Source organism: Colletotrichum aenigma (genome assembly GCF_013390185.1).
Source record: "Colletotrichum aenigma strain Cg56 chromosome Unknown KSG_Cg56_contig10, whole genome shotgun sequence".
NCBI lineage: Eukaryota > Fungi > Ascomycota > Sordariomycetes > Glomerellales > Glomerellaceae > Colletotrichum > Colletotrichum aenigma.
The window spans coordinates 3,266,742-3,292,059 of NW_023500916.1; the positions used below are offsets into that span (position 1 = coordinate 3,266,742).

General features: G+C 55.5%; 9 protein-coding genes across 9 annotated transcripts; 6 read left to right on the forward strand and 3 right to left on the reverse strand.

Moving 5' to 3' along the window:
- Window positions 1–494: 494 nt before the first annotated feature.
- Window positions 495–1,387, forward strand: pyrG (Orotidine 5'-phosphate decarboxylase; the record flags this gene model as incomplete). Its single annotated transcript, XM_037329986.1, has 2 exons — window positions 495–672; window positions 732–1,387. The coding sequence occupies 2 exons, from the start codon at window positions 495–497 to the stop codon at window positions 1,385–1,387; spliced, it is 834 nt and encodes a 277-aa protein (XP_037172306.1).
- Window positions 1,388–2,213: 826 nt separating this feature from the next.
- Window positions 2,214–3,053, forward strand: CGCA056_v014745 (uncharacterized protein; the record flags this gene model as incomplete). Its single annotated transcript, XM_037329987.1, has 1 exon — window positions 2,214–3,053. One exon carries the CDS (start codon window positions 2,214–2,216, stop codon window positions 3,051–3,053), a length of 840 nt encoding a protein of 279 aa, XP_037171666.1.
- Window positions 3,054–4,758: 1,705 nt separating this feature from the next.
- On the forward strand, window positions 4,759–5,987 carry mvd1 (Diphosphomevalonate decarboxylase; the record flags this gene model as incomplete). The annotated part of the gene is made up of 2 exons (XM_037329988.1): window positions 4,759–4,820; window positions 4,874–5,987. 2 exons carry the CDS (start codon window positions 4,759–4,761, stop codon window positions 5,985–5,987), a joined length of 1,176 nt encoding a protein of 391 aa, XP_037172151.1.
- A 309-nt stretch (window positions 5,988–6,296) lies between these two features.
- On the forward strand, window positions 6,297–7,670 carry CGCA056_v014747 (RUS1 family protein-like protein; the record flags this gene model as incomplete). Its single annotated transcript, XM_037329989.1, has 2 exons — window positions 6,297–6,401; window positions 6,453–7,670. The coding sequence occupies 2 exons, from the start codon at window positions 6,297–6,299 to the stop codon at window positions 7,668–7,670; spliced, it is 1,323 nt and encodes a 440-aa protein (XP_037171667.1).
- Window positions 7,671–8,504: 834 nt separating this feature from the next.
- Window positions 8,505–9,706, reverse strand: CGCA056_v014748 (putative cytochrome c1 heme lyase; the record flags this gene model as incomplete). Its single annotated transcript, XM_037329990.1, has 2 exons — window positions 8,505–8,778; window positions 8,850–9,706. The coding sequence occupies 2 exons, from the start codon at window positions 9,704–9,706 to the stop codon at window positions 8,505–8,507; spliced, it is 1,131 nt and encodes a 376-aa protein (XP_037172156.1).
- Window positions 9,707–16,833: 7,127 nt separating this feature from the next.
- On the forward strand, window positions 16,834–17,307 carry CGCA056_v014749 (uncharacterized protein; the record flags this gene model as incomplete). The annotated part of the gene is made up of 2 exons (XM_037329991.1): window positions 16,834–16,921; window positions 16,982–17,307. The coding sequence occupies 2 exons, from the start codon at window positions 16,834–16,836 to the stop codon at window positions 17,305–17,307; spliced, it is 414 nt and encodes a 137-aa protein (XP_037171671.1).
- Window positions 17,308–18,801: 1,494 nt separating this feature from the next.
- Window positions 18,802–19,941, reverse strand: ustQ-6 (Tyrosinase ustQ; the record flags this gene model as incomplete). Its single annotated transcript, XM_037329992.1, has 3 exons — window positions 18,802–18,984; window positions 19,050–19,147; window positions 19,206–19,941. The coding sequence occupies 3 exons, from the start codon at window positions 19,939–19,941 to the stop codon at window positions 18,802–18,804; spliced, it is 1,017 nt and encodes a 338-aa protein (XP_037172248.1).
- A 1,042-nt stretch (window positions 19,942–20,983) lies between these two features.
- Window positions 20,984–22,746, reverse strand: betA-3 (Oxygen-dependent choline dehydrogenase; the record flags this gene model as incomplete). Its single annotated transcript, XM_037329993.1, has 4 exons — window positions 20,984–21,182; window positions 21,246–22,031; window positions 22,083–22,410; window positions 22,470–22,746. 4 exons carry the CDS (start codon window positions 22,744–22,746, stop codon window positions 20,984–20,986), a joined length of 1,590 nt encoding a protein of 529 aa, XP_037172249.1.
- A 1,242-nt stretch (window positions 22,747–23,988) lies between these two features.
- CGCA056_v014752 (uncharacterized protein) lies at window positions 23,989–24,855 on the forward strand (the record flags this gene model as incomplete). Its single annotated transcript, XM_037329994.1, has 3 exons — window positions 23,989–24,207; window positions 24,278–24,314; window positions 24,395–24,855. 3 exons carry the CDS (start codon window positions 23,989–23,991, stop codon window positions 24,853–24,855), a joined length of 717 nt encoding a protein of 238 aa, XP_037172246.1.
- Window positions 24,856–25,318: the final 463 nt, after the last annotated feature.

Consider the following 25,318-nt stretch of genomic DNA (forward strand, 5'->3'; position numbering starts at 1 on the left):
CCATAAGCCAGAAAAGGATGTCAGTGAGTGTGTCTCGATTACACAGAGACTGGGAGCCATGCCTGCTTTCCGTCGTCGTGGCACCACAGCGCATGTGTTCTGCACCGTAGCCTGAGCGTATCTATCTGCTGCTATCATTACCTCCTCGCAGCTCAGTAACAGTGAGCTTCTGATGCTGGTGATGTTCTTTCATCCTCCACAATGCATGCCGTATGTAAGTCAACACGTAACATCATATGCCGTCCTCTTGCACCTCTCAAATCCATATACAGGCGTGTGTCGAGACGAAACTTCATTAACAACATCGCAACCTGGGACACTGTGTGTTCGCCTCGAACATGCATCGGCAAAGGTGCATGGACGTATTTGGCTGACAAAGTTTTGGTGGCGGATGATGAACCTGGATAGTCACCTTCGCACCCTCCCATGAAATTTCTACAATGCCCGCATCCATCACTTAGCATCACCACCTTCATGGGGTGGGCAGCGACAAAATGAAGACCGAGACCGAGAGCAACGGGTGCAATCCGAAAGCGGCCTACCATGCGCGGGCACAAACACATCCACACCCAGTCGCCAAACGGTTGTTCGAGATCGCCGAAACCAAGAAGTCGAATTTGATCATTTCCGCCGACTTTAGAACCACCGCAGAGATGTTAAAATGTGCCTATGGTAAGCTACCCATACGTGCTCTTGACAGCTGACCTCCCTGCTAAGATAACATGTTCCAGACATAGGACCATACATCGCCGTCTTCAAGACACATATCGACATGATATCAGATTTCTCCGACCTCACCATCAATGGCCTCAGAGCCATCGCGCGAACACATAACTTCCTCATCTTCGAGGACCGAAAGTTTGTTGATATCGGGCATACCGTCATCGGGCAGTACCACGGCGGTGCGCTGCGCATCTCCGAATGGGCAGACATTGTCAACCTCTCCATCCTCGGCGGGGAGGGCATTGTGGACGCGCTCGACCAAACCATCAAGCATCCTAGTTTCCCATTTCAGGGGCAAAGAGCGTTACTGCTTCTAGCGGAGATGACTTCCCAAGGTAGTCTGGCCGGTGGCGAGTACACAGAGAGGTGCGTTGAGATGGCCGCGAGGTACCCCGAGTCTGTCGTTGGGTTCGTGGCCACCAAGGCTTTGACGACAGTTGGAGAGGGTGCGGACTTTGTGACCTTTACGACGGGCGTGAACAGGTCCGCGGAGGGGGATGAGCTTGGTCAGCAGTACCAGACACCAAGGTCTGCGGTCCTTGGCGGCTCGGACTTCATCATTGCTGGAAGAGGTATTCTTGGGGCAACCTCTCCGGTCGCCGAGGCTATTCGGTACCGGAGGGAAGGTTGGGAAGCGTACCTGGACCGTACTGGACAAAGGTGAAGAACTTTTTGCGACTTAGTGGAGAGCAATATGAGTCACGAGTCGCTTTGCGTTTCGTTTTGCTTTGTTACAGGGAGCTTGTTGTATGTAGCCACTGATCCCTCGAGGTTGCGATGGACCTGAATTGCTGAGTCTGCTGAGTTTGCCTTAGGCTGAGTCATTGGAAGCCCGAGACTTTAATGTCAGTTGGCAAGGTCTTGAAGAAAGTTTAGTCAATTGAGCAAAAGACTTAGTCATTCCTGTCTGCAAGGTGCTTTTCATTCCTAATCAACTTCTAGTTGTTTCTGTAGTCGCTAGGAATTGTCTCCGCAGTCCGTCCCCGTAATCACTGTTGTGCCTCGCTATCTCCACTGCGGTCTCTTGCTCGTGTATGTAGGTTGTCTCTCTTCTGGGGTTTTCGCTGCCCATACTTCTCCGTTACCTCTACCATTCACCCTTGAAGGTTACTACGCCACCTCCATCCATGTATGTCAACTTTGTAGTCCTCAGTGAAGTCTCTACTGTCACCTTTCATACATCCCATGATAGTTGAAAACTTTGGAGAGCTCATGAGTCCCTGACCTTAATGGCAGGAAAAGTCGTAGATGGATGGATGGTGACAAGTCCATTGAGCAGGAATGATACTTAAGCTGAAATTCCCTCTGGGCTGCTGCTGTCCTTCTTTCCCTTCCTTCTTCATCCTCTCGAGGCATACTACAAATCCTTCGCTTTTCGACATCGAACTTCTTCACTTACTACTTTACACACTACCTTCGCTTATTACCTCACACAATACCTTCACTTCTCACTTCACGTATTACGCTATCTCCCACCCACCTACTTCATAATGAACTCTCTTGCCTGGTCCGCTAACGCTGGCCCCCTGGCTCGCAAGACAAATAAAGCCGTTATGGCTCTTGGTGTCAGTAAGCGTGTTAGAGAACTGCGCGGCTTCCCCTCTAAGCGCAGTGATGAGTACCGTGTGGAGAAGAACGTTCGATCCCGCCATTCACCCACTTCTTTGCGGCTGGAAAAGCTGGATTTACATTACAACCCCGACAACCTCGACTACCTCCTGGCCAAGCGCGAGCCGGTTCCCAGGCACAAGCGCTCTCGCCTTCTCGCGCCGGAGAGCTGCTACGAGGACCTCAAGATATACGAGGACCCCAAGGAAAAGGTGACCCCGAAGTGGCCCGTTTCCGATCCCGAGGCCAGGATTCTCCAAGCCCTCACCCCGGATGAGCTCGCCACCCGCACCTCCAACTTCGATCTCTGGATCGAGCGTTTCGGCCACATCAACCTCGTCAACGGCCCAGACAGCAAGCTACCCGCCGGCGACGCTCTCAACGACGCTTTCGACATCGGGGTCCGCGCTCTCAGCTATCCCTTCAAGGAGCGCGACGAGAACGTCCTCATGTTCCTTCTCCGTCTCGTGGAGAAGCGCATCCACTGCCATGAACGCAACCGAACCGGATGGCTGCTCAGCCAACCAATCGACTTAGAGGTCCAAGACAAGCACCAGGTCGAGGACTTGATGCGCGAGGCCAGGTGGTCCCATGACTTTGGCTTCCTCAATTCCGTGGCCGACTCCATCGCCAACCGCATAGAAGAGGGTTGGGGCTTCACTGCGGAAGAAGAGGAGAACATGGGCCGCAACTCCTCCCTTTCCTACTTCCGCGACTACTAGCGCCTCTTCCGCCGGCACTATCACGTCTGTCTGTCTCTATCTCAGTCGACGTCTGCCCCCGTTTTCCATGTCCCGCCTCCAGCTAGCCCTGCGTCCGGCTCATGTCAAGCAACAAGGTCAACCCACCCACCAAAACAAAAGAAAACACGACAACGGCATCTGCTGCGTACCGCCAGCCCTGCCATCCTAAGGAGCGATGGCCGTACAGGACTATCTCAGTTATCAGTCATTAGGGTTGACCATCATGGTAACAAGCCCCCTTCAGCAACAAAAAGAAAAGAAAAGGAAAACAAAAAAAAAGAAAAAAAAAAAAAAGATAACCAAGTGGCTGGAACTACGCATACCACATTGGAAGGCACCCAACAACAACACAACAACCAAAAAAGCAGCCAGTGCCTGGAACATCTTCACAGCAGCCTGCGAGTATCACTTTAAAGGGCACCTAACAACATAAAAACCAAAACAACAAAACAACAAAACCAGTGGCTTGGACACCTTCGCAGTGGACTACGGACAGACACCGCATTAAACAACACCCAACAACCAAAACAACAAACAAAAACAAGAACAGAAACGGAATAGTGGCCGGAACACTTTGCAACGGCTTGCGGATACCACATTGAGGAGCGCCCAACAACAAAAAACAACCCGGAAAAAAAACCAGTGGTCGAGATATCTCGGCCTGAGTGAATGGAAGGATGGAGCTGGGGCTTCTTTGCCGCGACCTGTTGAGCAAAAGGACTCCAGGCCCCATTGTCTGCCGAGCCTGTGTCTCGTGAGGTCCCAGCATGATGGAGGGTGATGATGGTGATAGATGATGATCATGTTCATGACTTATGATTGATGATGGATGATAATGATGGATGTGGATTATGATGATGGATGATGAGGTTAATGATGGATGACGATGGTTAGTTGGGATCAAGGTGGTGGATCAAAGGTGATTCATGTGATGTGGAGGAAATGCTTGGACAACTTGGAGCTTCAACTCATAACTTACAACTTCAACTCGCAACTTGCTCCGTATTGCTTACATAAACTGTTCCAATACATTTGTCCAAAACCAATATTGGTCTCTTCTGTGCCATGTGATTGTTGTTGCTGACCTTTACCGTGAGATATGTGATACTATAAGCTAGAATGATGAACTTTTGAGAGTCGCCGTCATCAACGAAGAAGCTCAAACAGGGTAGTCTCTGCCATCCAACCCGTCAAGGCAATGGAATTCAGCAGTTGTCTCGGCCGCCGTTCCCGCCAAACACAAACGGTCCTACCCTGGCGGGTTAGCTCGAGCCCACGGACCCTAGGGGTCGCAGTGCTTATCCCCCTGACGGGACCCCGCACTAGTCCTGTTCGGGCAAGGATCGCATGTCAAGCCAAATTGAGAGGACTTCTGTTTGCTGAAGGGAACTTCACGAACCCCGCCAAGCGGGTTGCAGAGCTGCTCAGCGAGGTGCCGGCTGCACACGGGCCTTGGGCTTCGTCCGTCTTCATCCCAGTTCCTGTTTGCCCTTTCGACGATTGATACCCATTGCGCCGCGGCAGAGCTGAACGAGTCCAGTTTGCTACAAGTACTTCAAGTCCGACGGTTCGTCTCCCCCAACCAACTCCCCTTTTTTCTTCAATCCGGCGAGCCCCTCACCGCGTTTGCTGCCCCGCCTCGACCATTTCTGACCGCCTCCAGCACGCAAACACCATCGCAACAATGGCCGACACCAAGGTCTACCGCGCCAGCACCACGGCGCCCGTCAACATCGCCGTCGTCAAGTACGCACATCTCCAAGCTCACCCTCTATCCGACAGTCGCTAATCGTACACAGGTACTGGGGCAAGCGCGACGCCAGGCTCAACCTCCCCACCAACAGCTCCCTCTCCGTCACCCTCTCCCAGGCCGACCTGCGAACCCTCACGACCGCCTCCTGCTCCGCCTCCTACACCGACGGCGACTCCCTCATCCTCAACGGTGAATCCTCCGATGTCTCGGGCGCCCGCACCCAGGCCTGCTTCCGCGAGCTGCGCGCCCGCCGCGCCGCCCTCGAGGCCCAGAACCCCTCCCTCCCCAAGCTCTCGACCTACCCCCTGAAGATCGTCACCGAGAACAACTTCCCCACCGCCGCCGGCCTGGCCTCCTCCGCCGCCGGTTTCGCCGCCCTCGTCCGCGCCATCGCCGACCTCTACGAGCTGCCCGACTCCCCCTCCGAGCTGTCCCTCGTCGCCCGCCAGGGCTCCGGCTCCGCCTGCCGCAGTCTGTTCGGCGGCTACGTCGCGTGGCGCATGGGCGAGCAGGCCGACGGCTCCGACTCCAAGGCCGATCTCGTCGCCGAGGCGTCCCACTGGCCCGAGATGCGCGCGCTCATCCTCGTCGTCAGCGCCGCCAAGAAGGGCGTCTCGTCCACCTCGGGCATGCAGCAGACCGTCGCCACGTCGGGCCTGTTCAAGCAGCGCGTCGCCGAGGTCGTGCCCAAGCACATGGCCGAGATGGAGGACGCCATCGCGCGCCGCGACTTTGCCCAGTTCGCTGAGGTCACCATGAAGGACTCCAACTCGTTCCACTCCTCGTGCTCCGACACCTACCCGCCCATCTTCTACATGAACGACGTCTCCCGCGCGGCCATCCGCGCCGTCGAGCAGATCAACGCTGCTGCCGGAAAGACCGTCGCCGCGTACACCTTCGACGCTGGCCCGAACGCCGTCATTTACTACCTCGAGGAGAACGCCGCCACCGTCGTCGGCGCGTTCACCCCCGTCTTGAGCGCCGTCACCGGCTGGAAGGACGGCGCCAGCAGCCTGCAGTCGCCCGTCACTCTGGATGAGACCGTCGCTGGCATCATCAAGGGCGGCGTCAGCCGTGTCATTCAGACCGGTGTTGGCGAGGGTCCTATCAAGTCGGACATTTACCTTGTCGGCGAGGATGGCCAGCCCGCTAAGCGGTAGGCGCGACCAAAGTTGAATTTTCAATTGAGTAATAGTCACTGCAAAAAGCCAGACATATAGAACAATTCGTATAATAAAGCTACTTGTCGAGTTTCGCGCATCAATTTTCTCGTTTTCTTCTGGGATTTGTCGTTTGGGGCGTTGCTGCCTTGTTGAATCTGCAGTCGCACCTTCTCTCCCTAGCCTTCACCCTTCGTCCTTCGACCGACCCCACCTCACTTTCTGCCTTCTTCTCCAAATCACATCTCACTCTCCATCGCCACAACACAACCTTTCACAACACCCGCAAATTCGAGGGCGACGAGCAAGATGGCGTCGTCCAAGGAACCAAAGGCGATCGTGATTGACGAGCGAGACTCCTCCGGCCTCATTCGTCGCCGCTGGCTTCACGACTCCGACGGTCGCCTCACCGAGGTAAATCTGGCCCTGCTCCAGCTCACCTTCACATCCTAACAAGCTACCCAGATGCCCACCGAGAATTCTCCCACCACAATCTCGCGTCTCTTGACAATGAACATTCGCCAAGTCTTCTCCGACGCCTTCTTCCCCATCGGCTACCCTGATTCCGTCTCCAAAGACTACTTAGGCTACCAGCTCTACGACTCCCTCCAGGCCTTCTTCTCCACCATCACCTCGCTGCTCGCCAACCGCGCGATCCTCCAGGGCCTCGGCGTCGGCGACGCGGACTCATCCGCCACCTACGCCCTCCTCCTGACCATTCTCAAGGACGGCATCTCCCGCCTCGCCACCATCGGCTTCGCCTACCGCTTCGGCCTCGTCATCGAGCCCGAGTGCAAGAAGTACCGCTTTCTCGCTGATATCTTCAACGACAGCGCCTTCTTCCTCGACCTCTTCTCCCCGCTCTTCGGATCGTCGACCAAAGTCGCTGCGCTCATCGTCGCCGAGGCCTTGCGCGCTATGTGCGGCGTCGCCGCCGGCGCGAGCAAGGCCGCGCTGTCGAAGCACTTTGCCCTCCGCGGCAACCTCAGCGAGCTCAACGCCAAGGAGTCGTCGCAGGAGACGGCTGTTGGGCTGATCGGATTGATCGTCGGCAGCTTCGTCGTGCGCCACGTGGAGAGCAGAGAGGCCGTCTTTGCGCTGATGATCATTCTCGTTTTCGTCCATCTCGGAATGAACTACCTCGGCGTCCGCTGCGTTCAGCTTAACAACTTCAACCAGCAGCGCGCCACCATCTTCTTCGAGGAGTACATGAAGACTATGGGCAATGTTAGGCTGACGCCTGCTGAGGTCGCGAAGAGGGAGAACATCATCTTCTGGAAGCCCGTTATCTACCGCGACGGCCGCCCCTTTGCCAAGATTGTCTTCGCCAAGAGCTACGCTGATGCCATGGCCCCCGGATCCGTGGTTCTTAAAGAGACTAAGCAGTATAAGCTCTGCCAGTGTAACACCTCAGGTCTGGTGGTCATCAAGATCCTTCTCTTTGGACACCCTTTGTCAGAGGGCATCAGCACCACGACCCTTTATGCCTGGTTTTCAGCGGTGTCTCTGGTCCACTCCATGATGCCTGACAATGACCCGGAAAGGGACTACGTTGAGAAGATTATCGCCAACCCTTCTCACCTGGCTCGCGCGGGCTGGGTTCAGGGCGACGTCAGCCTGGATACTTCTGCTGCATGGATGTTGCCCCCAAATGAAGACGTTGATGGTAAGAAGGATCTGTAGACACGGCTCATATTGCATGGAGTGTATCCCGCGGGGTGAAGATCAATCACAAAGAATCAGGGATCTGGCGTTCAGGACTGGTATAAGGACGAAAGGAAATGTTTGCACAATCACTTGCACCATGAGATACCAATAAAGCCTGAAAGGCATTGTTTGCTATTTCTCATTGCCCTTTGATGATATGTCATGATTCTCAGAAATACACATCAACTGGTTTACTCATTAAGCCCACAAGATCGCTCTTTCACATACGTTGTAGACTGATGCCCACCTCCCAGGTTGCTCCTTCCCTGGCAAAGAGGTACAGAGTGGTCACTTCCAGGTAGGAGCACCCCGGACCTCCATTCCTACCATGTCTGGCCGCTCAGATGAGAAGAGACGCAAAAAGACCAAAAAGAGTGACTAGAACGCGGGTCGAACGATGCGTAAGATGAGAAGCGGCGGAAACTTCACGCACACACCAGTCACCGTACCACCACCTCTCGACCACCTAGCCGGAATTGTTGGAGAGGAAGGAACCCTAAGTTCTTGATGAAGGTAGGTCTCAGTCTGGAGGCAGGTGCCCCTTCACCTCGTTCCCTCCATCTCTGACAATGATGCCGGAATATGCAGGCCTGCTGGCCACAACCTTTCGAGATCGATCTTTTTAGTGGCCCTCCACACGGCCACTCTCGTGATATCCTCCCATCTCGGGAATATTTTGTACAGTGTCTGAGTGGGAAGACCATGCCCCCAAGGCATCTACGTCTATTACAAGTACAATATCAGCACAACCCCGCTATCAATACATCCACACGCCATGCTTACACTCCCTGGCGCAACTACACCTCTCTCTCACGCCAGCCCGGCCCCTCTCAACGCCCTCATCTTCACCCCCTCCCAGCTATTCAGCTTCGGCCTTACGTCCAGGTAGAAGCTCGGCTTCCCCTGCGCGTCAGGCCGCCCCGCGTAAAAGTCAATCACATAATCCACCTGCACGCCGCAGCGGTCAATCACCCAGTCGTGCCGGTCAAACGGCGCCTGGTAGCCCAGCAGCGTGTTGAGCCGTGCCTTGGGGGACATGTTTGTGCTGAGGCCGGCGAAGGAGTGCAGGCGCGGGCCGTCGCAGCTGTGTTATTCTTTTCGTCAGCATTCTCACATCCCCGAGTTTGGTGGTTCCTCCAGGCTGGTGGTACTCACGCGGTCCCCTGCGTATACGGCGCCTCCCACTCTTTAATCTCCTTCCACGCCCTCTCATTCACCGCGTTGTGGATCGGCACAACGGTACGCATGTCCGCCGCGCGCGTGTCGTGCCCCTTGCGCTTCATGGCCTCGAAGAACATCTTTTCCGAGGGGTACACCCAGTTCCCCGTCGCGGCGTCCGCGCCCGTTTCCTGCTCGTTGTTTGATGGTGCGCCGTGGCTGCTTTGTAACGTCGTCGGCGGCGGCGCGGAGGCGGAGGGGGTGTCGTAGGGGTAGCTCGAGGTCGAGGTGCGCGGGATCGTGGAGACTTCGCGGTAGGTGTCGAGGGGATTTCTTCCCGTCGGTGATGGTTGCGCGGGAGGGGGAGGTGGCGAAGAGGTGAAGGGGACGTAAGAGCGGAGCGTTTGCGTCCAGGATGTGGTAGAGGGCGGTGATTGTTGCGCTTGGGGAGGGAGGGCGTGCGGCGGGGAGTCTGGGTGAGGAGCGGCGGCGGCGTTGGCGGCGCGGGCTTGTTGGAGCCAGGCTTCGCGAGATTTATGGTCCACGGGGCACGCGTCTGCTCCCGCCGTTGGCGTCGTCTGTGATGATGTGCCGGAGAAGGGCGTGTACGAGAGGAGGGACTGCGTCCACGACTGCGACGGCGGGGTCTCGTTCGGGATCGGATGCGGCGGGGCTGGAGAGGTGGCGGCGTCGTTCGGGCCCGCGGCGCGGGCGTGTTGGAGCCAGGCTTCGCGGGCCTTGTGGTCGACGGGACACGTGTCGCCGTCCTTTGGGTCTGCCATTCTGACGGGAGGCGGCTGTGCGGGTTGCGTTAGGAGGATGAGGTCTGGTAGGTCTGTGGTTGCGGTGGACATGGTTGAGGATGGAGGGCGGCGATGATGCTTACCTAGAGTAGAGGGGAGGAGATCGGTGGCGGGCGGGTACTGTCTACTTAAAGATGACCCGGTCGGCGGCCTTCAATCGGTCGTGGCGTGGTTTGTTTGTTTGTTTGCGGGGTGGTTATGCCGCATTGAATGCGCTGGCGCAACGGAGCCGGGAGCTTGGGATGCGATGACAGTTGGATTTTGCTTCAACTTTTTTGGTGGGTCCCCTTTTTTTCTTGGATGATGTGATTGGGTTCGTGTGATTGGTCAAAAGCTTACAAGCCCATGTCGGCGTCACTTCGTCAGCACCTATGACGAAATGAACCATATGATTTTGAGTAATTGAATAACAGTTCAAGAATTCCCTGGTATCCAGAATTCGTTCCTTTGAATAATCATTCAGGGGTTGACTGAGTTTACGAACAGCAATAATGTTGGCCTTATGTAAGCACGTAGTCTTAGGTATGAGGCGTTCCAGACGTCTTAAGTCCGGTTCCGGGAGACCGTTAGTTTCGGTCATCAGCCTCATTGCTTGATTTCACGTCTGTTTTTCTTTGGCTAATCATTCTGCCATCTTCGCGACCTGGTCCGCAATTTCGAGCAGTCTTGAACTTCGCTGGTGACGATATCAGGTTATCTCCAAAGTCAGCTTTGAGCAAAACGGACTGGCTATTGTCGAAGGGCGTAGTAGCTCAGTATTTGCTCAAATTCCCGAAAGTTCGAAAAGAACATCCACTCAGTCAATCAAGTCTGAAAAGGACTTGGCAACGAATCTGTAGGGAAATTTATCCGAATGGAAGAGAGCGCTTAGGTAGAAGCTACCGAGCGACGGCTGCGCCTGCTTATCCGGCGAGCCCGAAGACGTGATGGCCCCAGCGCCGTCAAGCGGTAGGGTAGTAGGAAGGCTTTCCGCGATACCGCTCTGATTGGTCCCGAAGCTGTAAGTTCCCCGAATTTGCTCGTATGGAGCAATCCCGCTTAGTTACGGAACCATCCAGCCGAAGGCAACCCAACATAAGACACAATCTCCTATTCTCCGGTTTCCGAGGAGTCCCAATGGTAATCTATTATACTCTTTGAGCCTCGATTGCCTTACACGACTATGAGTCAAGCCAGAGATATGGCGTGAGGATGGTGATCGTAAGATGTGATCCGGGTACTTAGACGCCGCCCAAAAAAAAAAAAAGCCCCAAATTCTGCTGGTGATGGTAAACTAGTTCGAAAACATCAACATCTCAGTCAAGTCAGCGGAAAGCATCACCTCCTCCATTTCAACCTAGGACCTTGCACTCGTCCAAGCACAAAACAAAATCCGCCCTCGTCGTCGTCGCCACCTTCGCCCTCGTCAGCAGTGTTGCAGCCAAGGTACGTCTAGCGCTTCCTTCTCTTCCCCTATCGCGAATCATTCTCCGCGGTCGCCCAAACTACGTCCTCGAGAGCACATGTTCATCGACAAACCACCGAGTCGCAAGAACGGAAAAGAAGCAGTCCGACTTTCGTGTGCTCCAGTCATGCTGCTGCACCATCGTCAACACCGGCAGATGCGACTGCAATGAGGGATACGACGAGAGCACCAACTGCGTCAGCATCTGCGACATCCGCGGCAGGAGCGTGTGCTAGATGATTGGGGTGGCACAGGGAGGAGGAAGACAGCGGCGCGGATGGCATAGTTGGAGTTCGGCTGGAAGAGGCACTGGGCTAGCATGACGAGACTTTGAGGCCTCTCGTTCCCGGAGAAGCAAGCCATGACAGATACTCCCACATGCTTCATTGCCGGAGATACAAATAAGGATAGGATGAAGAACAGTAGCTGAGAGTTCATAAGACGATAGAACGATTTGCAGAAGCCTGTCAAGGCCGTGGGATCTGAAAACCACACCATTTGGAGGCCTCGGATCAGGCGTAACAGTCGTAGAGCTTCAACGACTATTGTTGGATGAACCCAGCCGCCGCATTCATACAGCCTGACTTACTGGGCGAAACAAGAGTTAAGTTCCTATGTTCATATTAAAAGGGAAGGCTTGCTCTCCCGTATCACTCCGTTAGAGCTACGGACTTGTTCTAGGCGACAGGATAGATGAAGAATCAGAAGGATAGGAGCAGAAAGAACAGGAAGAAAAGGCTGAGAGACTTACCCCCTCTACGGGTATTGTCTCTAACATTTCACGCTTTTGCAAATAAAAGTAGCTGAGTTCTGAGCAATTCCTCACGCCTTTTGGCTCTCATATTCTCGTTGATGATTGTGACAGTTGCCAGAATTACTAGGCGTCTTAGCTGGGTCGTTACCAGTGCACTAGAAGGAGTATCGCTGGGACGTCCTGACAAAGCTTGTTGAAAATACGAAGACTCACAAAGAAAGGAATCCTCCAAAGTATTTGCTAATGCATGAACCCCCCAGTAGGATTTGGCTACGAATATGCATGCGTCGTCATAGAATCTTACAGGCGTCTCATGAAGCCCCGAGATAAGAAGGCCCAAGAGCCCTAATTATGAGGCAGGTTGAAAAAGCTGACGACTGGCTACTAAGAGCCACGTCAGCCAGAGGGGGCGTCTAAACAGATAATTGCACGGGGCTGAAAGATCCAGATGCTAAGAGTAGACGAGAGTACCTTGTAGGCTTGGGATGCATGGGCGGCAGATTTATTTCCCAAGCTCCCTCTCACTGGGGTCCTCAAGAGGGAGGCTCGAGTCACGCAGACTTGCGAATAGAAATAACCTCCGTTAAAGGAGTTGGCCGTGGCTCAGTCAATTGGAAAAGGCAAAGACAGATTAAGGTCCTCTACAATCCCACGAAAACAAGAAAGTAAACCACCAAGGCGTGTTGTCGGAGAAAATGTGGCAATTGTCAGACACGTCTGCCGACACTCCACGGCGCTTCAATCGCATGTCGTCAACCCAGATTAATAATTCACATCCTCCCCCGACCGGACCGGGCGGTTCATGCGGGGGGAGCGGATTTTACCTCAAACGGTGCACTCAGTGCCGCGCCTCGGGATGTTTTTCCCTCCAGAGTTTTTCTCTGCTAGCGGACCGGATAACTCGACCGGGCCAGGTCAGGTCTCAATCAAACCCAAACCCGCGCGAGCGGCGATCCCGCCCAGCCGCCCGCGTCGGGAATGCAGCAGCAGGAACAGACATCGGACGAGCAGTGCCCAGAAACGGTCCAAAGCCGACCACACCTGGTTCCCGAGTCCCGACAACGGAGGCGGGAGGCGCGCCAAGAGGAGCAATGAAGAGCTTGACAATGCAAAGTGAGGACGGTGGAGCTCCACGGCACAACGCTGAAAACCCGAGAGAGCGCTGATGGACGTGTGGAGCAGGCCTGGAGGAGGGGAGGGCGGCCGGGCATACAGGCGGGTTTCCCACCCATTTTTCTCGCCTTGAAGCGCCGCTATCGGCAGCACATCCCACCCACCAGCGGCGGCCGTCTACAACCGGAAGGAGACGACGAGGGGGGACAGTGACAGTGAGCGACGGAGGAGCGCGAAGCGCGCTCCCGCTTTGCCGTTGACGGCGGGACGGACGATCACTTTGACCAAAGTATCCTAAAGTCCGGGGAAACCAACTAATGGGAATCATAGAAATGTTCAGGACCTGGGCGGCCGTGGTAGTTGGCAAAGAAGCTGAAGCTGGGACATAAGGGTTTCGACGATTGCTTCTCCCCGCAGACATCAAGACTGACTGCCTGGGGAAGACTCGATTCGAGGGCAGACAAGACGTGCTTCCCGACGTCGAGTTACCTTGTATGGCAGGCAGGCAGAGCTGGGGGTGCCCCAGGGCGTAGTTGAATCCCCGGCGCATCTGATGCAATGCGATGCACGACCACTGGGACCCAGGTTGCCTTTCCTCCGTGGGGGCGTTGGGTAGGCATGGTTCGGGCGGGAAACGGACATCTCGCCAGAGGGATACGACGTCTTTTCCTTGGCCTCACGAGATCCGGGTCTCCGCTGTGCTGTGTCGTTCTGCAGCTTGCTGCTTGCTTCTGCTGCATACGCTATCAATTCACCAAAGGACACATCATTGGTCACAGGCTGCTATTGGAAATCGAGCCCATTGACGAGCACACCCTCTCCGCGCCCCGGGACGTTCGATGTGCCGCCGCGGGGGCTGGATGGACGGGCAGCAGCCATCCCAAACAGAATCTTGCTTTCTCGGGCGTGGCTGCGCAGAAGGTTCAGGCGCCAATGGAAGCCTCCGGTCTCCGGTAGCCCGCAGAATCGTTCGATGCAGGCTGCACATCTCAGTCGAGTTTTTTTCTGTGTCTCGGAGGGAAAAGAAGAAGGGGAGATGGGTGGGTGGCAGGGATCGGGGCGCCAACGCCGTGAAGACCGCGCGGAAAGGCTTGTTTCTGCTTTTGGGTGTGCTGCCTGTCGTTGCCGTTGGCGTGGCCGTGTCTTCTGCTTTTTTTTTTTTTTTTTTTTTTTTTTTTTTTTTTTTTTTTTTTTTTTTCCTGATGGAGTATTCCCGAACCACCGACAGGTTGTCAGATTCCTCGTCCCTGAATGGTGGTTGTGGTGGCGCCCGTTGTCGACCGCCGGACGCCGTGGCAGATTGAAGCTAGTCCGGCTGACATATCACAAAAACAGGCGTCACATCAAGCACACAAAAGTCTGGGGAAACCATGGGCGCGGGTGAAGGGGGTGATGTAGGGGGTCGCTGCACACGCAAGGTTTGTACGGAACGCTCGTGCGAGAGGAAAGGTTGGATGAATCTCTCGGCTCGAATTATGATTTTTTTTTTTTCCCTTGGGGGGATGAGCTGTGTGCAATTGGAGCGGTTTGTTTGGACGGGACCAGGGGCGTTGGATGCTTTGGTGCAACAGAGGTCTGTCCGGGTGCCGGTGCTTGCGACACAGGCTCTGTTGAGGTGTTGAGGAGGTGTAGCGGGAGCATGTTGAAAGGAAGGCGCGGTCCGAGATGAGCAGCCGCCAGACACCAAGGCCCACACGAGTTGAGACGGGGGTGTGTGGTTCTTCTTTGCAATTGTTGCAAGTTGCAAAAGTCTGCGAGACTCTGAGGAGTGGCCCTCGACGCTCTCTCGGTTTGGATGCGAGATAACTGGAGACGGAAGATCTGGAGGGGAAACCGGGAATGGAGACAGGTGCAAATTAGCGTTTTGGGGTTCAGGAAATCGAACGATTCGGAGCCATGACGTGGGAGGGGAGAGATAAGGCGCAATTCACGTGTAAAATAGTTATTTGTCCCGCCATTGGGGAGCTGCGCTGTTACTGGTCACTTTCGTTTTTTTTTGTTTTTGCGGTGCTGCATGGATGTCTGTGAGAGAGCGGAGCTTTTTGCTGGACGTGGAGGGGAGCCTGCGGCGGAGCACACGAACGGAGACGAGGAGACATGGGCCAGCGGCGGAGGGGCACCACTGGAGGCTTTGGAGATGTAGTGACGAATTGTTAATGGTGTCCATATCATTCAATGTTGTGGACTGGTTCACAGGTGGTGCTGGTGGCCGAACGCGTGGGATATCCAGGTCCCCCAACCCCCGGCGGCTGCAGTGTTAGGGCTGTGGACTCCTCGGGGGGCACTGCAGTAGCAGCAGCTCGACTCCCTGTCGACCAGCCGCGAATCTGCCCGTGCAAGCTTCTTGGACGTCGTGTCTGAGAATGGCGCGGTTTTCCTTTCCTTGGAGGGGAGCACATAGGCTACGGCAGCCGTTTCTGGCGTTTGGGTTGTAGGCGGTGGTGGGGGACCCCTGAAACTGGGACGATCAAGCCGACAGCAGGAGTTTGATAGCGGACCTGCCTTGTTGGAAATGGGTGTTTGTAACACATTCCACGGGGCCGAAGGTCGGAGAACTCGATGTTTGCCTGTTTTGGCTGTTGCCGATGGAGGAGGGAGCATCGGGATGCAACGAGAGGAGGATGATGACCATTGTGTTGTTGCGTGCTGGAGCACCACGTCGTCATCTCTCACACGCAACCCCGGATGGCCATCTGCAACCGAACCGAACCCTGTGGCCCTCGGGTGGTTCTCGGGGCTTGAGATTGAGGGCGGCCAAGACGACGGGAATCATGTTCCTGCTGGGTGGTGTTGAGTGCGCTGTGTTGTGCTGTGTGTGTGCACCGCGGATTCGACGCCCGAGGTTCGGGTTTCGGCCACTTTTGTGATTTGTTTGGCGTACCAACCTTGCCTATGTACAGCGAGCAGAGCAGGCTTCGGTGCTAAGACTTGACAGTGACACTCGGGAAAGGCCAGCAAGCAGCACGCAGCAGGCAGCAGGGACCGGCTTGGACGTTGCACTCGCACATCTGCAGGCTGCAAGCACATCAGCAACCTAACGACGACATGCCCCCGGTCCCTCCACACTGTTAGCCTGTTGGGTGCCTACCGTAGGTGGTGTAGCTCCCCCCCTGGCAGCAGCGGTGCAGCCTGCCAAACCCAAGCCCAGCTGCCTTAGGTACCCCCCTGCCACCTGCCCGTGCGACAGCCCACTAAACGTGCGCAATGTCCACCGTCCACTCCGGTTTAGCGGTCGACACACGCGCCAGGCGCCGCACCACCATGCAAAACCTTCGGCACCCAACCCACCACGCCGTTGCAATTGACGAATTTCGGACCAAGGACAAAAAATCAGAGGGGAGGAGAGGAGAGGAGAGGGGAGGGGGGGAAAGAGGGAAGGTGGCCGCCGGCACGGTACCACACCACCGCAGGCACAGCACACGCACATGTGCCGGCCCATGGACCCAGGACCCAAGTCCCAAGGCAGGCACGGCCTCTCGGCTCGACACACCTTGCTTCTGAGAGCGAAAGAAAAAAAAATTAAATAAGAACAGCCCGTCGTCCCGACCTCGCCCGCGCCTTCCTTTCCTCTCCTCCCTCAACCACCACCGTTCACCCCAATCCCGAGATAATCCTCCCACCCGCTCTCCTCCCTGCTGATAAAGCGACGAAGCCTCCCTCGCGCATTCGCCCAACACTCACAGACAACAAAACGCACAACACCCCAACCCCACCAAGCTTCCCAGCACAAGTCGCCCGGCGCCACGCACAGCTTTATCACCAAGGAGGAGAGTCGACGGACCACCACCCACGTACATACACTCGCGACTACCGACCAGCTTCGGACCTTTTTATTCTTCACCACACACCTCTCCTACCACCGCAGAAATGTTCGCGACCAGAGTCCTCCGCCAGGCTGCTGCCCACGCCGAGCGCACCCCCAGCATCCGCTTCCTCGGCCGCCGCACCATTCCCTGTACGTCCACTTCCCTCTCTCCGCTTCACAATGGACATCCATACTGACGATCGCCAACAGCCTCCGTCGACCACACCCCCGCCCCTCACCCGGCCTCGCCCACCGGCACCCTCCCCCCCAACTTCGGCAACGGCTCCGCCCCGGCCAGACACACCTCCTTCAGCTCCTACCGCGACCACGCTCAGCAGCACGGCCCCCTCCAGCGCTCCATCCGCAACGGCGAGCCCGGCATCGGCGGCACCTCCGGCCACGAGATGGGCCCCGTCATGCCCGCCTCCGGCATCTTCTTCGACCGCTCCGAGCTCCCCGCCCGCTTCCGCCGCCAGCCCCTCGACATGGCCGAGATCGAGGCCGTCGAGTCCGGCGGCGCCGCCCTCTTTGGTTGAGACACCACCAGAGACGCATATTGCTTGAAAACGTAAAAAACAAAAACGAAACAATTGCGTGTGCTTTTTATGGATATGAGCGACAGACGGGGCGACACCAAGGACGGGAACTCAAAATTTCAGGCGGCACGCGTGTAAGAAAGACGAGGAAAAGACTACATGGACCCAAAGCTGTTTGTCCCTTGGAAACGGGGGATGACCTCGGCTGGGTACGGACGCCTCGGCAGTCATGTAATGTGACGACGCCAATCGGGGCTCGGGAACGAAACATGGATGGCGGCGGCGCACACCCGCCGCGACTGGTTGCAATGCACCAAGAGTGTTGCGTTGGCGGGGAACCACCACGACGCCTGGTGCGGACTCGGGAGTTACTTGATACCTACACACGGGAGACAGAAGCACTGTCTACTCGGAGCAAGTTGGCCTACTATTTTCCTTTACACGTCTTTTACCTGGGCAGAGCACGCTCTGTACCAACAAGTCGAGCTCGTCGCAAAGCCTGCGTACATGGCACCCCCAAAAAACAACTGAAAAGTTCAACCTCACCCCTTCGGCAGTATCATATGTGATTTGCGTGCAGACTACACTTCGGCTGCATGTGCCTCCCAACGCTCGTGGATATCTCGGAGGTTCAAGTCCCAATGCAACCTCCGGAACAGCGAACCAATGTTAAAGCTCCGAACTGCTGCTGTTCCCCTCCCCCCTCCCCCTTTCCCCAGAGCGCGCATGTGATGATTCGCACCCGGCTGCAGCTAAATAACCTAACGTTGTCGTCCGTAGCTCCGGGACCGCGTGGTGCTGGTCAAGCGGACGCGCGACAGCTCATGCTACGCCTGTTTCATCCGATCGTGCCATGTGCTTCGCAGCTTGCTTCCCCCCGCACCTCTAAATCCCTTCCGTCATTTCCCGACGTAGCCGACTTGGAGGAAGCCGCTGATGGATGCTGATTGCGATAAGCGGTGGTCTGTGCGTCATCAGCCACAGTGTGGTTGGTAAGGTGGAGGAGAACGAGCTGCGGGGAGAGACCCTAGGGGAAAAGGTGCGAGGGTCCCGGCGTGACCGGGAGTTTAGCGTTCAGTCCAGCATGAGAGTTTACAGTGTTCCCATTTCGAATGAACCATGGGGGAGGATCACCCAATATGTGTAAGTTGAGCTGCAAAAGTCAGATGTAGTTCGGGGACTGGGTGAAGCGGGTTCATGCGGCGGTGCTGGAGTTTACTTTTTGGAGAGGATGAGTCTGCTCCCCTTTCCAGATAGATCGATCCATGAGGCGGTCCCGGGATTGCGGGTTTAGTGTCCAATGACATTACACACACGCACGACTACTTCGACTGCGTTCATATTCAGCTTCTACATCAGCCGCCAATCTCAAACTGATTGATGATATTGTTGTCTTTTTAAAACTAATTTATTATGGTATAAAGATTACGCCCGCTTCAGGCTCATGATGGCTTGCCTCCCCCCCTTTCCTTTGTTTTTTTATTCCTCCTATTTTTACATGGATGAGTAGGCGTAGCACAAAGGACCAGATAGCGTGTCCATGTAATCCCGCACGAGGAGATCCGTCTCGGCGAGCTCCAGCACTGGCATGCTGTCGGTGATGGCGGCCGGGTAGATCTTGTCCGTGTCCTGGAAGCCGGTGTAGTCGGCCAGGCGGGTCGCATTTCGGCCTTGCCACTGTTCAATGGGTGTCAGCGACTCATTCACACTGGACTTGGAGTGTTTTCGATGAAAGAACGAACCTTGGCCCAGACGCGGTCGACGTTGGCGTGGTGCAGGAAGAAGAGCGGCTCGTTGGGCGAGGTGGCCGGGCCCATGTCGCCATAGATGATGCTGTGAACTGCACGACTCGTCAGCATTCGTCTCTCATTACTTTGGAGAGAAACGCAAAGACTCACCCTGTGCGTGCGGCAGGCCCTCCAGCATAGTCACCATATCCCCAAACCCCTCAAACGCATAAATCGTATTCATCACCCTCGAATCAAACGCGCCCGCCTGCATGTCCCCCACAATCGTCACCCCGTTCTCGTCCGCCCCGTCGCCGCTGTTAAACTCGCGCGTCAGGCAGTGCAGCCTGTTCCCCGGCTCCCCGACATCCGGCCAGCCCATGCTCAGCGTCAAATTCGTATTCGCAAACGGGCCGTCGACCACACATCTCTGGAACCCCGGCACGTCGCTCCCCGTGAACTGGCCGTCCCCCCCGAACCCCGTTTCGGCGTCGAAGAGCGGCGAGCTCGGCACCGCGCGCGCGTCCGCGTCGATGGTCCAGTCCCAGTAGGGCTGCACGCCGGTGTAGTTGCACTCGTTCCGGAGAAGGTCCTCGTGGAGCTGGACGAACCAGCGGTGCCAGGGGAGGAAGTTTGCGACGAAGTGGATGCGCGATTGCAGCGCCCAGTGGGTGAAGGTGAGGTCGTCCATGCGCGTGACGACGGCTTCGTAGGGGGCGTATTTTTGGTGCGGGAGGGAGCGCAGGCAGACTGCCGCGCGGAGGTAGTCGGCTTTCTCGGCCGGGGCGAGTTCGCGCCATTCTTTGCGGACGGCGGGGTTGGTGCAGGCCTCGGCGCGGGGGAGGACGGCGGCGGAGACGGAGGTTGTGGCCGCGACGAGGGCGGCGAGGAAGGGGGTGAGATGCATTATGGAAAGTTCGAAAGGAGTGACGATGGGTGAGGGGGGTTGGTAAAGAGTGACGGCTCAAGGGAATCAGGCAACGAGTGTAGGGCGGGATGGGGACGGACTCTGCCTCATCGTGATGATGGGCTTTCCTTTATGTTTACTATCCTGTGTAGATCTCCGGTCTCCAGACGGGGCTCTCCAAAGCCTCATTTCTCCATAGTTCGGCATCGCCAGGGCTCATTAGCGTCGGCATGATCGACAACAGGAAAAAAAAGTCTTTCTCCAGTCATGCTCCAGTTACTCCTTTTTTTTGTTGCAATTGTTTGTTTATTATCCACAATCCCAAGACCTGGGATAAGCCAGTTAGAGTTGGAATGGTTTGAAGAAAACTTTGAATCCGGCTTTGAAAGGGGCCACATGTTGGGCCGTGTTGCTGTCTGCGTTCACGAGTATCCGCCTTTTGCTCAGGCTCCCCTTGGGTTTCGACAAGTTAATACAACAACATCACTTGTGCGGGCGACTCTTGTCCCACTTGGGGCGGGGCAAGCCGACGGGAGCTACTTCTTGACAAGTTAGGCAAGATAGGGACAGCGTTATTAACAGTCTATGCGACTGCTTCGTATCACGTCCCGCTCATCTTTGCTCTTCCCGGGATCATACCAGTAGTGGCGCTTACCACAGAGACGGACTGACCGTTGGTTCCAAAATCTGTCGTTACTGGTGCACTTCAGCCTCTTTTTTCAAGCTAATTGACACGAGAAAGTCTAACCCCTTTGACAAAGATTGCAAGAAGAATGCATTGAGGCCGTTGCTCATTATTCCAAGAGTCTATATCGTCTGGCTCAGATCGAGTCAATTCATGCCTATGTACCTGTCTGTTGCAGTGACAGGACCGCATGCCCCTCGCATGACTCTTTTCAACTTCAAATCCTGCAACTTCGATTGGTGGCCCTGGACAGGTGAACTCTCTTTGCTCGCAACTCTGCAAAGCCTATGCCCAGATCAACCATTAAATGCACGTTAGTAAGGAGGCCCTTCATCAAGCACTGGAATGCACCCTAAATCATTGCTTCTTCATGGCAGAGAAGATGATTTCTGCTGCCTGTTCTGCCAAAGCGTATGTCGCGACCTGCAAGTTCGCCGAGACAGAGACCGGAAAGACAGAAGTGTCAATAACGCGGAGGCCAGAAACCCCAATGACGCGCAGTTCTGTATCCACGACTGTGCCCATCGACGCAGTTCCGGCCGGATGGTAACATCCCCTTTACAGCAATTAGCACCGAAACCACATATTCACCAAACACCAGGGAGAGCTAACAACATACCCTGCCATTTCCCGCACCCGGGCATCAATCTCCTCGTCCGTCGAGTCCGCCGTCAACGGGCTGGCAGCCAGCTCGCCAGCGATGATCTCCCGGCCGAGCACCGTCTCGTTCGAAGTCAACAGCCTGATATTGCGGCGGATCGTCTCCCGCGCGGCGTAGCGGTCAACGGCCGTGCCCAGGAAGTTGGGGTCGATGAGCGGCGTGTCATTAATATCCGCGGACTGGATCGTGACGGAGCCGCGGGCGGAGTTGATGAAGACGACGGAGATCATCAGCACGGCGGACCCGTCGGCCGAGACCCCGGAGTACTGCAGCAGGTGCGAGGAGTGCGCTCGGTCCTGGTTCAGCAGTGGGTGCGCGGCGGGGTCGGTGATCGGCCCCTCGTCCTGCTCGATCGCGGCTTTGAGGCCGTCTTTGGGCAGCGAGACGACGGTCATAAAGTCGATGAAGGCGCCCTGGCCGTACTGGGACTGGTTGAACACGGGGTTGCCGGATTCCTTAGAGTAGCCCGCTGAGGCGTTCTTCAGCTGCCAGACGGTGGGGATCAGGACGTGGTCGTGGAAGTTCTTGCCGACTGCGGGCTGGTCGAGGACGACCGGGATCTCGAACTTGTTCAATGTCTCGGCAGGCCCGATGCCGGATAACATCAAGATTTGCGGCGTGCGGTAGGCGCCGGCGGCTAAGATGGTCTCGTGGCCGAGGATCTGTGTTCCGTTGGCAAGTTGAACGCCGCGGGAGACGAGGTCGCCCGTGGCCGACTTCTCGACCAAGACCTTTGCAACAAGGCTGTCGGTTAGCACTGTAACCCTTTCAAGAGAGTACCTGAGCGAAGCTAACCGCCTCTTCCCTTTGTCGCGGTTCTCTTGCAGATCTGCGACGCCCAGGTTGTTTCCGGCGTTGTTGTCAAACTGTGAGAGCGCATCGACACCAAGCTCTTTCCAGGAGTCGAGCAGAGCATCACGCAGGGGAAACACCCTATCGGTCGAACCGGGAGACTGGATCTTGATAGGGCCACTGTGGCCATGTGCCAGAGGGTTTGTCGAGTTGTCAAAGAGCGTCTCGGTCTTGCGCATGTACGGCAACTGGCCCTCGTAGCTCCACCTCTCATCGCCAACTCGCTCGGCCCAGATGTCGTAGTCAACCATGTGGCCGCGAGCCCAAGCAGCTGGAGTAAACATCAGCTTTCTGTATCTACGGTAACAAGTAAGTCATCTGCGCGCTGACCTCCATTAATGATCGTGCCTCCTCCGAGGCCTTTCCCCACAGGCGAGACGATCTCTCTGTTATCGAGGTTTACCTGCGGTACCGATGAAAAGCCCCAGTCGTACTCCCCGCCGATCGCGCTGCTCATGTCAATCCATTCGATGTTCTCGACGGCATGGGTGTTGGGACCGGCCTCGATGAGCAAGATCTTGAGGGCGGGTTCATGCTGGAGGAGTCGGTTTGAGACGACGGACCCGGCAATGCCCCCGCCCACAACAATACAGTCCCAGAATTGCATGGTTTTGGGTCCCGGCGCAGACATCAAGACAATTGAAGAGATTCGTAGGCTTAATTAATGGTAGATTGCTGCAGTTTCGTCGTGTGAAAAGGTTCACTCGAAAGCCTGAGATTCATGGGTCATTGGGTTAATATTAGAAGCAAAACCCGAAAGCCATCGGGCTACATGGCACCATGGGAGCGATGAACAAATGCGTAATTCATTTCCGTGTGATCCGCTCGTGATGTCGACCCTTGGAAGAGATGCAGCAAGCTCCAAGTGAGCTGTTTTCTGCATGTTACCCGGCATCCAGAGGTGCATTTCCTTGATGCAACTTAGCGGCATGGAAACTCAACTACCCGGACCATTCTTGTCGAGGAAAGACTTGGCATAGTGTACGACCGCACAGAGTTGTCTGGATTGCACAACGCATTTCTAGTTTGTTACTTTGATCCCGCGACATTGAGACTCAAGCATCTGCTGGCCCGCATCGGCGCACATTGCTTCTTGGGTCAGTGCCGCGGTATTCTTGCCCCCCAATCTCTCTAAACCACCTCATTCCATTGGCCGACAGACAGAAACCCTATCTTTCGGATGTTTATACCTAGCTCCCCGACTCGATCAGAGCATCTAGAGCGCGACTTAATCTCTGTTGGTTCTTCGCCAAGCACCGGCTAGGTTCCACGATCCGGGGTTTGATCCTACGGAGAGTTGGTTGGTGAGCTGTGCCTCTTCCTGGAAAATTTCTCTTGCATACAGACTGGGGGAATGTGCGGTTTTCATACCAATCTGGCTTCCTGAAGAGGGCTAGCACAGAGGGTCGTACTCGGTTCCGTTGGTTCGATGTTGCAACGAAGACATGCAATTGTGGAACCGCGGGCTTGGAGTAGACAGGGGTTTGTTGCCTCACCCGACGACTTCAGAGGCCCTGCTTAACGGAAAACCGGGGGGGGGGGGGGGGGGGGGGGGGGGAAGATATCGAGCGTGATATGGCGGAAGCGAGAAGATTTTCTACCGATGGAAGTTGGTGCAGGGCGGTCTTCATCGGGAGAACATCCGCCTTGGCCATGGCAAGAAGCAAGCGTGTAGAAACGAGAAAGACTTTGACCACGCGCAGACGTACCTCTTAAGTAATGGTGTGCCATCCCGCGGCTTTTGGTATAAGCCACACAAAGTGCTCGTTATGATCGTCAAGGTGATGCATTTTCCATCAAAATATGGTGTCTCTTTGTTATAGGTAGTCACCGACCGAGAAGAGATAACATGGAGGCAATCACATCTCTTCTATTCGATGTCAGACAGGAGTCTTCCATCACCATCACGGAAAGGTATCCGCATATGACACAGGATGGGGCATCGCTTGTGGTCACAGCTGGTATCATGATGGTGCTAACGACCCTCTGGACGATAATGCGCCTCATTGCCCGTCAGATCACCGGAAACTCGTTTCAATTGGAAGATTGTTTGTATTTCGCCGGGCAGGTATGTATTTCCCTGAGCCCAGTATTCGCGCTTTGAAGCTTGGGACTGTTTAACAGACCTTTTCAACCAGGTACTCTACTACGGCGTCGCGACGAGTTTTATCCTGGGTAAAATACCCCATGCCTATTTCCGCTATCGACGGTATGTACACAGAGGAGGCTTGAATGCTGACTTGCGTGTATACCAGGAGGTGTACTTGGCGGTGCAGGACATGACGTTGAGGTTCTGGATCCCGACTTACACGTCTCCCACTTTGTCAAGATATTCCTTGCCGCACAAGTCATGTACGCGAGTGAGCTGCTGGCAATCAAGCTCAGCATTGTCGTTCTGATGCAGCGGATCTTCTCGCGTAGTAGTACGTGGTTTCGATACACTAGCTGGGTTGCCATCTTCCTGTCCTCTGTCTGGGCATTGTACACAGCGTTGTTGGGTTTCGTCGTCTGCCAGCCAATCCAAAGCGCTTGGGACATCTACATCACCAAAACTGGGTGTGGCAATTATACAGTCGCCTTCAGTGCTGTTGCAATATTCGACATCATTACCGACGTTGTCATTGTGGTCCTTCCCATCAAGGTTGTCAGCGGCCTCCAGATGGCTAGAGCACACAAAATTGCGACTTGCGTCGTCTTTGGTGCTGGATTTATGTGAGTCGATGTCAACCTTGTCGGGATAACCAGAAAGGGGAGTTATTTGGGACTTACCTGACCACACTGGCACCATCATCTTCTCAGGCGTTCGCCTGTATTACACTCTGACGGCGGATTTCGTCAATATCACTAAAGGTTTCGCGTCTGCGTCTGTCAGTGGCGTGCTTCAGTCGGGTATCGCCGTCATGGTGGCCTCGAGTCCTATGCTACGCCCAGTGTTCGATCGCACCGTAGTGCGATGGTTTAGTCTATCAATTGGCAGTGGTTCACGAACGACCGGCACTGCGCCGTCAAAGTCGCAAGGCCCTGCAACGATTGGAAGTCGACCCGGTCAACATGCGTCTCATGTCCGAAGCGATGGGTTTAAGCAAATGTCGGACAGTGACGAGAACTTGTCTTGGGAAATGCAAGGTCTGGGAGACTTGAAACGGAAGAAGGGCACACCTCAGAACCGCGCTTTTGTG